Source organism: Rhinopithecus roxellana, chromosome 8, assembly GCF_007565055.1.
Source record: "Rhinopithecus roxellana isolate Shanxi Qingling chromosome 8, ASM756505v1, whole genome shotgun sequence".
Taxonomy (NCBI): Eukaryota; Metazoa; Chordata; class Mammalia; order Primates; family Cercopithecidae; genus Rhinopithecus; species Rhinopithecus roxellana.
The window spans coordinates 18122161-18133577 of record NC_044556.1 but is presented as its reverse complement, the minus strand read 5'-3'; the positions used below and the strand labels follow the sequence as shown (position 1 = coordinate 18133577).

General features: G+C 59.1%; 1 protein-coding gene across 3 annotated transcripts in view; it reads right to left on the bottom strand.

Annotated features, from left to right (window-relative positions):
• Positions 1-384: 384 nt before the first annotated feature.
• KLHL26 (kelch like family member 26) overlaps positions 385-11417 on the bottom strand; it is a 35745-nt gene continuing 24712 nt past the window's right edge. The window contains exons 2-4 of one of the 3 annotated variants that reach the window (XM_030935576.1): positions 11186-11283; positions 6246-6428; positions 385-3279 (exon numbers count right to left, since the gene is read on the bottom strand). In XM_030935576.1, the coding sequence (XP_030791436.1) occupies positions 1698-3279; positions 6246-6428; positions 11186-11235 (1815 nt within the window). In that variant the 5' untranslated portion in view covers positions 11236-11283 and the 3' untranslated portion in view covers positions 385-1697. The remainder of the gene's footprint in view (positions 3280-6245; positions 6429-11185; positions 11284-11417) is intronic. The other 2 variants (XM_010386665.1, XM_030935577.1) reach the window with 2 other exon arrangements.

Sequence of the window (11417 nt, the reverse complement as noted above, 5' to 3'; positions counted from 1 at the left end):
ATTCAAGGCCAGCCAGGCCAACATGGTGAAATCCCGTCTCCACTAAAAATACAAAAATTAGCCGGGTGTGGTGGTGTGCGTCTGTAATCCTGGCTACTTGGGAGGCTGAGGCAGGTGAATCACTTGAACCCAGGAGGTGGAGGTTGCAGTGAGCCGAGATTGTGCCACTGCACTCCAGCCTGGGTGACAGAGCAAGGCTCCATCTCAAAAATAAAAACAAACACACAAAAAAAAACGCCAGGGTGAAAGTCCTGGTCACACTTCCTGCTGCCTCTGCACCCCTGAGCCAAAGCCCAGCCCCCTGCCAACTCCTCTGCAAGGCTGGAAAAGGCTGAGATGGGGGAGAGGAGCCCCCAGCCAGACACGCGGAGGACACACGAGGAATCTGTGACCAATCAAACCCAAGCCGCACAAGCTCAGTGCTGGGCCGGCTCCATCTCTTCACCATAACATTTTTATTAAATAAAGGGAAATATTAGGAGACGACGTCTGCTAAGATAGGAGGTTAATTCTCTACACGGTGAGTGGGTCACAGAGACAAGACATCAATCGTCTGTTAGCAGCAAGAGAGAAACTTCAAGTTGCCCCGAGAGTACAAATCCCATCTATGAGACAGCAGTGCTGGCTTCTTAAAAAAAAAAAAAAAAGTAAAACCAATCAAAAAGAAAAGGTTTAGAGGTTCACACATTGAAACAAATGTGGCCAGAGATGCCACAGAGCCCTTGAAGGGAAAGGCCTGACTGCCGGCTCGGTAGCAATGTTGACCCAAAAACAGGGCAGGTTGGGGACTGGTGGGGCGTGGAGGGATGGAAAGGAGGGAGGAGAATAAAGACACCCAACCAGACCTGTGGGAAGCAACACTGTGGGATTCTGAAGTTAGCGTCCCCCTCCAGTTGTGGGAAGGGGACCGCCCAGCCAACAGGGCAAATGTAGAGGGCCAGGATGTCTCAACCAGTTAAGGCCCCACAAGATGCCTAGTGCCAAATGGAAGGTCCAAGGCCTGTAAAGACCGTTTCTAGGAGTTATGGTTTTTCCTCCGGAAAGCAGATGAAGACAGAAACTGAGGCATGACCAGGGCCTCCCCTCAGCAGCTTGGAATGGGGGAAGGAGGGTATCCCAGAGGAGGCAGACACGTGCCCTCATCCTCCACCCACTCCAAACCAGGGGCTTCCAAGCTGCCTCTCACTGATCCTGGAGGTCCGTGTATTATGGAGGTTTCTGGTGAGTTTATTTTAAAAACACGCGCGCAGGAGACTTGGAAGGAGGGTGAGTCATATACCACTGACTTTGGGTTCGATGTTGATGAGCTCACATCTGAATGCCTGAAATTGTGGGGCTGGGAGGCGTCAGAGAAGTGAGATGGAGCTGCACAGGGACCCCCTGGAGACCTGAGATTCCACCCGCCAGCCCGCGGGTACTCGGGGGTGGGGGGCAGGCGAGGAAACCACCCCGGGGACAAATTTGCTGCCACCACTTCTGACGCTTTGCGGGCAGGCTCCCTCGGATGGACTTAGAGCCAGGATCTGCTTTGGGAAGGAGGGAGGGACCCCTGGGAGGGGGGCCTATCAACGCAGCAGGCCCCTCAAGGGCAGCCCGGGCGAAGGAGGGGGCACTGGGGTTCTCAGGCAGACGTGCACTCGCCAAGCCCCACTTGGAGACAACATGCAGTCAGGCCAGGGTCCCAGGGGTCTTGGGGGCTACCTCCTGGTCCCGGCCCGGGGCAGCAGGACAGGGGCACAGGCTATGCCCGCGAAGGACTCCGGGAAGTGCAGGTCCCGCTCCCACTCGTCGGTGTCCGTGTTGTACACCTGTACGATGCCTGTGACATTGTTGAGCCGCCAGTTGTAGCCCCCTACGATGTAGATCTTCCTCTCCAGCAGGCAGCAGCCGGCCTCTGACTGGCCAGCCCTCATGGGGCTGACGCTGGTCCACTGGTCCGTCTCCGGCACATAGTACTCCACAGCCAGCACGTCGAAGCAGCGGTCCACGTGGTCCATGCGGCCCCCAAGGGCATAGATGCGGCCGCCAGCGCCCACCATGGCATGCAGCACGCGGGGCTCGCTCATGGGCGCCTTGAACTCCCACTGGTCAGCCACGGGGTCGTAGCAGTGCAGGGCCTTCTTGTCCTCCACCGAGATCCCGTAGCCACCCGAGATGTAGAGGTGGCCCCCTGAGGCGGCCCCAGCGTGGCCCCAGGTACGGCGCTTGAGGGAGCAGGCGTAGCCCCACTCATTGCGCCGGGGGCAGTACCGCTCCACGGAGGCCAGGCTGCCGGCCCGGTTGCGGCCGCCCGTGGCGTACACCATGCCGCACAGCACGTTCAGCTGGAACTGGATGCGGCTCTCCTGCATGGCCTGCAGGCGCAGCCAGCGGTTCAGGTGGGGGTCGTAGCGGTAGCAGGCGTCCACTGCGCCCTCGCCGCTGCGGTACTGCAGGTGCTGGCCCCCGGCCACGTACACGAAATTGTCCAGCACAGCCACGCACGTGTGGCTGCAGCCTACCTCCATCTCCGTGAGCTCGCGGAAGTGGCGGGCGCCTGGCTCAGGCAGCTGGTAGACCTTGCTGCTGACGGAGCGGTCGCTGTCGGTGTAGGGTGTGCCGCCGAAGGTGACCAGCGAGGGCACATCCGAGCGCACGGCGGTGCGTGGAGACTGCATCTCGTGCTGCCGGAAGGGCAGCACCTGGTAGTTGAAGGCCTCCAGCAGGTACTGGCGGCATAGCACGTCCTCCACCATGATGTCCAGCGTCTGCACGCTGTCCACCAGCTCAGACGACTGCATGAGCGGGAAGCGGATGTGGCAGAGCACATGGCTGGCGCGCGGCCGACGGGCCGGGTCATGCTGCAGCCAGCGGACGGCCGCGCGAAACAGGTCGATCTCGGCGCAGCTCTGCAGCCGGTTGCTCTGCAGGAAGAAGACCAGGCGCTCCAGCGGCAGGCGCAGGAAGTCCTCCTCCTCCGCGATCTGCAGGAAGTGCCGGAAGGTGAAGGCATCCACTGACTCCCGCAGCGAGGCCAGACTGAAGGTGGTGGCCATCTGGCCAATGTTGAGGCAGGTCTCCACGCTCATGGCCGCCTTCAGGAACTCCTCACACAGCTCCACCACGGGCAGCATCTGTAAGAACACAGCCGCGCCCAGCACGTCCTGCACACAGTCCAGGTCCAGGGTCACCTCGGCGCTGTAGGCAAAGTCGATGATGTGCCGCAGGCCACGGGCTGACACGCCCTTCAGCTCGATGACATCCTGGCTTGCCTCCCGCATGCCTCCGGTGAACATGGCCCTGGAGGGCAGAAACACAAGTGTGTGGCTCACAGTGGCTGAGGTGTGTTATGGCCAGCCAGGAATGATCTGGCCTGGGGAACAGCGGCCCCGGGACACAGAATGCAGGGCACAGCCAGCAAGAGGAAAGTAGGCGGACTGCTCATTAAAAACATGCAAAGGGGCCAGGCGCGGTGGCTCAGGCCTGTAATCCCAGCACTTTGGGAGGCCGAGGCCGGTAAATCACGAGGCGAGGAGATCGAGATCATCCTGGCTAACAAGGTGAAACCCCATCTCTACTAAAAATACAAAAAATTAGCCGGGCGTGGTGGCAGGCACCTGTAGTCCCAGCTACTCCGGAGGCTGAAGCAGGAGAATGCTGTGAACCCAGGAGGCAGAGCTTGCAGTGAGCCGAGATCGGGGCACTGTACTCTAGCCTGGGAGACAGAGCAAGAGTCAGTCTCAAAACAAACAAACAAACAAACAAAAAACATGCAAAGGCTGGGCGCAGTGGCTCACGCCTGTAATCCTAGCACTTTGGGAGGCCGAGGTGGGTGGATCACCTGATGTCAGGAGTTCAAGACCAACTTGGCCAACAGGGTGAAACCCCGTTTCTACTAAAAATACAAAAAATTAGTCGGGCATGGTGGTGGGCACCTGTAAACCCAGCTACTCGGGAGGCTAAGGCAGGAGAATTGCGTGAACCCAGAAGGTGGAGGTTGCAGTGAGCCGAGATCATGCCTCTGCAGTCCAGCCTGGGCGACAAGAGCGAAAGTCTGTCTCAAACAAACAAAACAAGAGAAAAAAAAAAAAAAAAGGTCTTGAATCCCACCCAAGCCATGCATCTTCCTATAAACAGCAACTCCCTGCTTGGCCCCTCTGCAGGGAGCCCTGCCCCTGCCCCTTCATGACTAGTTCTTGACTCTGTTGGAGCTACAGGAGTGGTGGCCCGGGTCAGCCTCACCCACAATGTGCCTAGCAGGGGGGCAGTTGGAGGGGCCAGGTATGGCAGTGCAGGATGAGAACACACCCTGTGCCTCTGGAGACAGATGCAGCCCCACCTGACACCTGAGCTCAGGAGCTGCAAGGCCAGTGCTCTGGAGGTGCCGTGCACCACAGTTCAGCCCTCACCTGCTCACTGACCTAAGCAGGCAGCTCTGACATGCCCAGCCCGAGTCTCAACAACTATCATGTGAAGAGGGGAAGGTAATGAGGGTCCCCAGGAATGGATGCCCCACCAGGAGGCTGTGCTGGGGTGACTGCTATCTCCAGAGACAGGCTCAGGTGGTCGGGGAAGTGCCTCCCACCCAACAGCTGTGTCCCCAGCCTCCACTGAGACCCCAGCTCCGCCTTTGTACTGCTCTGCTCTGCAAGGCAGAACATGAGAGGGGGAGGTGACACAGGCCCCCGTGAGGGAGGGCAGTGGGGAGGCACAGGGTTCTAGGTCACAGTTCCCCTACAGCATTTAGGGTGTTCCCCAGCAGAAGAGGGGAGAGCACCCCAGCTCCAGGGGAACGGGTGGTTCCTTCCAGGAGGTGCACTGGCATGGCATAGCAACTCTCATTCTGGTCGGTGCACCTCCCCTGATGGCTGTCTGAGGACGACGGAACATCCCTTGTGCATTTTGACCCACAGAGGACTGTCCCCTAGTCTTGCGCCTCATGTGAGCCAGGTTCAGGGCTACAGGGGCAAAGACAGCTACCAGGGCGCTGTCTCTGGGCTGCCCACTGACATCTGCCCAACGAGCCGCTCTTCAGCATCTCTGAGAGGTCCAGGAGCAGTAACTACACTGCCAGCAATCCAGACCCTGCCCCGCTTGTCCCCATGGGTCCCGGCTGGCCCTTGGGCATGATATGATGAAGGCAGAGGCGGTCACGGGCGACAGGAGGGAGCTTTGCCTTTTAAGGTCTTGCTGGCTGTAGTGCCAGCACAGGGGAGCCTTTAAAGGGCATGGCTGGCTGGGCTGGCCCACCCGTCCCCAAATCCAGAATAAAAATAGAAGCGGCGCCCCAGTTGGCTCGGCTGCTGCGGCCCCCACAACAGCCTCATTGAGCCCATGGGGCAGGCGGCCCAGGCCTCGGGGAATGTGCGGCTTAGTGGCACACCTGGGCTAGGGCCTGGGAACCGCCCCAGGGCGGCCCAGCTCTCTCTGGCAGGGTCACTGCCTGGCAGGAAGGAGGCTCACCTGCTGGTCACCCAGGGAGGGAGATGACCCAGCCCTGCAACAGCCCCCAGCTGGTGAGGAAGATGCACCCCCCACCCCACAGCCCTGTTCTGTGGTGCTCTCACTTCTGGCCCGGCCATGGCACAGGGACAGACAGACCCACGTGCCTGCCATGGCCCCTTCTGTCACATGGGGGAAGTGTCCACAGCTCAGGACGACAGGCAGGAGAACTCATTCGGGCCTCAGACAGAGCCTGGGACACGGTGTTGGCAGACACAGGGTCCCTGCAGCCCTTGATGCCCCTCCAGTCCCTCAGCTGTCCTGCTCCAGGTGTCCTGAGGAGATGCCCTGATGGTAGGGGCTTGTGCCCGTTTCACTCTCTCATCCCTGCTGGATCCCAAGGCCTAGAATAGTGCCTGGCATACAACAGGCATCAAGTAGAGACAGATTGGGCCAGGCGCGGTGACTCACGCCTATAATTCCAGCACTTTGGGAGGCAGAGGCAGGCGGATCATGAGGTCAGGAGATCGAGACCATCCTGGCGAACATGGTGAAACCCCGTCTTTACTAAAAATACAAAAAAATTAGCCAGCCGTGGTGGTGGGCGCCTGTAGTCCCAGCTACTCTGGAGGCTGAGGCAAGAGAATGGCGTGAACCCAGGAGGTGGAGCTTGCAGTGAGCTGAGATTGCACCACTGCACTCCACCCTGGGCGACAGAGCGAGACTATGTCTCGAAAAAAAAAAAAAAGAAAGTGGGTGCCATCTGCCCTGTCCCTGTCCCCACAGGCAGCTACCCCTTCCAGCTGCCCAGGGCCAGCACTTACCTGAAGTAGTCGCTACAGGCGGCCAGGACAACCTTGTGTGCAGGAAAGGCCTCTCTGTTGATGGTCAGCACAACATCGAGGAGCTGGCCCTGGGCGCGGAGGGTGGCCAGGCCCTGCAGGAGGCTGGTGCTGTGGCTGGGTGCCGAGAAGGTGCACTTGAGGGCCCCATTCTTGTCTGCTGTGCTGTGGGGAGAGCAGAGGTGGGGACACAGCCCAGAGGTTCACACACACACACTACGACCTTGAACACAACACTCAGTGCAAGAAGCCAGACACAAAAGGCCGCACTGCGTATGACTCCGCCGACACAAAATGTCCAGACAGGCAAATCGGCAGAGACAGGAAGCAGATGGTGCCACCAAGGGCTAGGGGAAGGGAGGGGCGAGTGACTGCTGATGGGGTGGGGTCTCCTTTTGGAGGGATGAGAATGTTCTGGAACTAGACAGAGGTGGTGTTTGCACACCACCGTGAATCTACTAAATGCCACTGAATTGTCCACTTTAAGACAGTTTTGGCTGGGCGCGGTGGCTCAAGCCTGTAATCCCAGCACTTTGGGAGGCCGAGACAGGCGGATCACGAGGTCAGGAGATCGAGACCATCCTGGCTAATACGGTGAAACCCCGTCTCTACTAAAAAAATACAAAAAAAAAACTAGCTGGGCGAGGTGGCGGGCGCCTGTAGTCCCAGCTACTCCAGAGGCTGAGGCAGGAGAATGGCGTGAACCCGGGAGGCGGAGCTTGCAGTGAGCTGAGATCTGGCCACTGCACTCCAGCCTGGGCGGCAGAGCGAGACTCCGTCTCAAAAAAAAAAAAAAAAAAGACAGTTTTATGCCATGTGAATTTCACTTCAATAAAAAAACCAAAGGACACATGGGAGCCTTCTTGAGTCCTCTGCAAGCCCCACTACAGCCCCTCACAACCCAGAGTATACGAGCCCCCTGTGGTCCAGCCGCCACTGCCCCTACTGCCCCTTGTCCCCTCTTCTCCAGCCCCACCAACCCTTTGCAATTTCATTTGGGAAAACTGTTGAACAGATCAATGGATGAATAGCTTAGGAGCCATTAACGCACCACTTCTTCCTCAGAACACAACAGGGGGTGGACCCTGGTGCCACCTCCAGGGTCAGTTCCCTCCAAGACCCTCACTCCCACTGGGCTGAGGCACCCTGCTGTGTCCTCGTGGCCTCTGCCCTCTGGAATTTGCTCTCCCATTCCTGGGACCCACGCCTGCCCATAAGCGAGGGCCAGGAATGTGGGCACTGATCTTTCCAAGAAGGCGGGAGGAGACGGAAGGCTCCTTGGCCCCACTGCCAGCCAGCCCCAAAACCACAGTGGGCATTAAAGCGCCAACGTCAAACACAGGGTGCGCAGTGGGCATTCAGTCAACATAGCAGCTGCCACCAGAGGGCTCTGACCTCCCCCTCAGGCCACCCTTCCAGAGACCCTTGGGAAAGGGTGGGTGACCAAGACAAATTGCTGGGGAGAGGGGCTGTAGGGCCAGGCGCTGACCACAGGCCTGCAAGGCACTATAGGCAGAGAAGTTGCCCAAGCCCTATCCCTGCCTGCAAGGCGCTCCATGTCCTAGAGGGTGGGGACACAGCATGGAGGACCCAGTGTGGGGCCTGTGCTCAGTGGAAAGCCTTTGAGTCCCTGGGGAGGCAGGACATATGCTACTCAGAGCCCAATGCCATGGTCATCTGGGCTGGCCAGGAATGCTGCGGTGTTTGCCGCGGAGGGTGGGGGTGCAGCCTTCTGAAAGCTGAGGAGGGCAGGGAAGGGGTCCAGATGTATCCTGAGACTCTGGCTTGTCCCCGTGGCCTTTCCCCTGCCAAGTGGAGGGGACACTCACCTTCACTCCTCCCTTCCTCCCCTCCCCACACATCCGCCCCAATCGCACTTGACCAGGCTGCTGCGGTGAGCCAAGCCTCGGCTCTTTTTTCCCTAGACCCATGACAGATCCACAGTTCCGAGGCTTGTGAGGAGCATGTCGCAGGCTCATGGGCTGCCCTCCCCTGTCCAGCCCCCCCAACAGGGGTCCAGCACCTGCCTGGACATCTCCAGGGGCAGGGTCTTGTTGCTTTCCATGAATGCCACGCCCTCTCACCGACACCCTGCGACAGGTGTCCAGGCTGCCTGGGGCCAAAGTCGCATCCTGCATGTGCCTCTGAGGACCCTCAAGGTGACCACGTCTCTCCTTGTCCCCAGCTTGCCTCACTGGCTTTGCCAACTCCTCTTCCCTGCCCATGCATGCAGGGATGCAGCGTGAATGAGACAAAGTAGGCTCCGTCCTCATGGGCATCTGGTCCAGGCAATGGGAACCAAAAGGGGTCAGATCACCCAGAATCAACTTCGTTTTGCAGCTGTGGCAAGGGTTGTGCCATTGGGCTCCAGGTGACTCCTGCGGTCTTTCTGTGGACACTTTTGTCTCCCAGAAGTATGCATGGGCCTTGCCAGCCTTTGCCATTTTGCTTTTGTTCTGGTTTTTCCTTAAAAGTTCAAGGAGATTTTGGGGGAGGGATGGGAGGATTTCTTGTGCCTCCTCTAAAGCCCGTGGAGGCAGGTGTGCATGTGTACATTTTCATCAGAGGAAATGCGTCGCACTGGGGCAAGTTCATCATGGGGCCACTCAGTCCTTAGGAGCATATTTACCATGCTTCTCCATATATAAAGAGCATCAAGAAATCAATACAAATTAGCCAGGCATGCTGGCGTGAGCCTGTCGTCCCAGCTACTTGGGAGGCTGAGGTGGGAGGATCACTTGAGCTCAGGAGGTGGAGGCTGCAGTGAGCCATGTTTGTGCCACTGCACTCCAGCCTGGGCGACAGAGTGAGAACGAAAGATGCACAAAGAATGTGGGCTGATGGTTCCCAGGAAAGCAAGCAGGGCTGGCTGGAAGGATGTAAGAGTCAGCCTCGCTTGCAGTCAGGGAAGCACACTCGTCGGGGGTTTAGGAAGCAAGGTGACCCCCGGGAAGTCAGCTGGGTAGACCCAGCAATACTCTAAAGGTTCATGTCCTTTACCCAACAACTCTATTTCTGAAACTTACCCAAATACAGTCTCTAGGGGACACAGACAAGAAATAAGCTAACCACCCTTAGAGGCGATACACAGAATCACAGCACCTTCCAAGAGAGGGCTGCCCTATAGCTGGGTGAGGAGGCTGACGCATCCTGGGAAGATGTCGCATCCAGGGCTGCAGGAGGAAGGAAGAGGCAGAGTGCACACAGTGGGATGCTATTTGGGCTCAAAGTGCCACACATATGCATCTGCCCATGAGTGCACAGAACATACCTGGAGAATTGAGAAGCTGGACAGAGAGAACCTCCCTCTGGGGAGGAGAGGGGCCGCTGCCCTGCCCCCTGCTGTTCTGATGACTGAGGAACAGGAAACCAGGGAGGTGGGCCGGTGTTCCAAGCATGGGATCTCTGGGTTCCCCAGCAAGCGGAGAGGGTGCCCAGAACCCAGAAGGCAAGATCAGTTCAGCTGGCTGGCAGGGCATCTCAGAGCAGACATCAGGGGCCAGCAGTCTGGGCCAAGCCAGCTCTGGTTAGTAGGAACTCAGCAGTCACTCAACCACCCAGGCCTCAGCTACAAAGCAGGGGCAAATGACCATCCAGCTCCCTAGCCCCGGGGCCACTGGAGGATGAGATGAGCAAACGCAAAGCCCTGGGACCCAGGCTGCCACCAGCATGTGACGACTACACACTCGGAGAATTTGGATGCTCCCATCTGGAAGTTAGGACACCCCAGGCCCAGAAAGCAGGGTGAGGCCCATTCACTGCTGGTTACAGGGCTCAGGGCCCACACTGGACCAAAGAGGGGAGGAAGCAGCTTGTCCTCCCCAGGCCGCCTTCTCGTGCCCTGGTGATGCCTGACGCGTTCCACATGCCTGTTTCCTTCCTCTCATCTTAGGGATGGGACAACTGTCCCTGAGGCCCCTGACGTCATCCTCACTGCCGCCCCTATGAAGCCAAACCCACCCCGCTGCAGCCCCTCCTGGGGAACTCAGAGAGGGAGGAAGCCAGTAGGGGCAGAAGTCCCCCAGCCTGGACGGAGAAGTGAGACGCAGCCTGGGCGGAGGTGGGCAGGCGGAGGAGGAGGGAGGGCTGGGGCCAGGGCTGATGACTAAGGTCCTCTCCAGCCGGCCACTGGGAGGAGGGGAAGGACCCATTACTCAGGCCGGTCCAGACAGGGGGCGGCCGGCACGACGGGGCCACAGGCCCCCAGGAAGGCGGTGGCCCTGAGCTGGTCCGAGTCTCCAGACGGCCACTCAAGTCACGGTCACCCGCACGTGAGTCATCGGAGCCAATGCGTCAGCAGCCCCAGCCAGGGCCGTCTCAGGAGGCCATTGCTGCCCGCCCTGGCTGCACCCTCTGCCCGAATCTGGCCTCTGAGTGGCCACACGCCCCCGCTACAGGCCTGGCCCAGACTGGGGGCCATTCTGACACCCGCTTGCCGCTGGATCCCCTGAGCAATGTCATCGGGCACCCTAGCCAGGCCCAGGCCTGTGCCGGACCCGAGGACACACCCAGGTCTGCCCTGACGACACCACCCCTGCTTCTCTCAGATGTCCCGGTGCAGGGGTGTGCTGGGGCTGACGTCCACGGAGCCCGGGTAGGGTAAACTCCCCCAGGTGGACTGCCTATTATGGGATTCCCGAGATCTCCAAGGGTTGCCCTGGGACGACCTGCTCGCTACTGACACACTCTGTGGAGGCTCCTTCCCTCCCCATACTGGTCCTTCGTGGGGCCCTCGAACCCTTGCCTGAGAGTCTGCTCTGGGAGAACCCAGCCCGAGGCAGGATGGCCACGTCGGGGAGGTCACAGGAAGCTCAGAGTTGCAGGGGCTGCAGCCAGGTGCCCTAGTGATGAAGCCTCGTGGGAGGATTAGGAGCAGGGAGAGGTGGGGGCTGCCTCGGGAGCCAACAGTGAGGGGCACGCACCTGTCAGAGCAGGCGCCCCTCCTCTGGCCCCGGGCTGGCCTCATCTCCATGGTCGGCTTCCCAATACACGAGGAGTGATCCAAAGCCCCAGAACGGTTCTTTTCATTGGAATGTCCAGAAAAGAAAAAAAAGGCAAGAACAAGAAAGAATTTCATGGAAACATTTCTTTGGGGTTTTGTAAAATCCTTTCCCACCCCCACGCGGAGCCCAGTGCTTGGGCCAGAACGGAGCC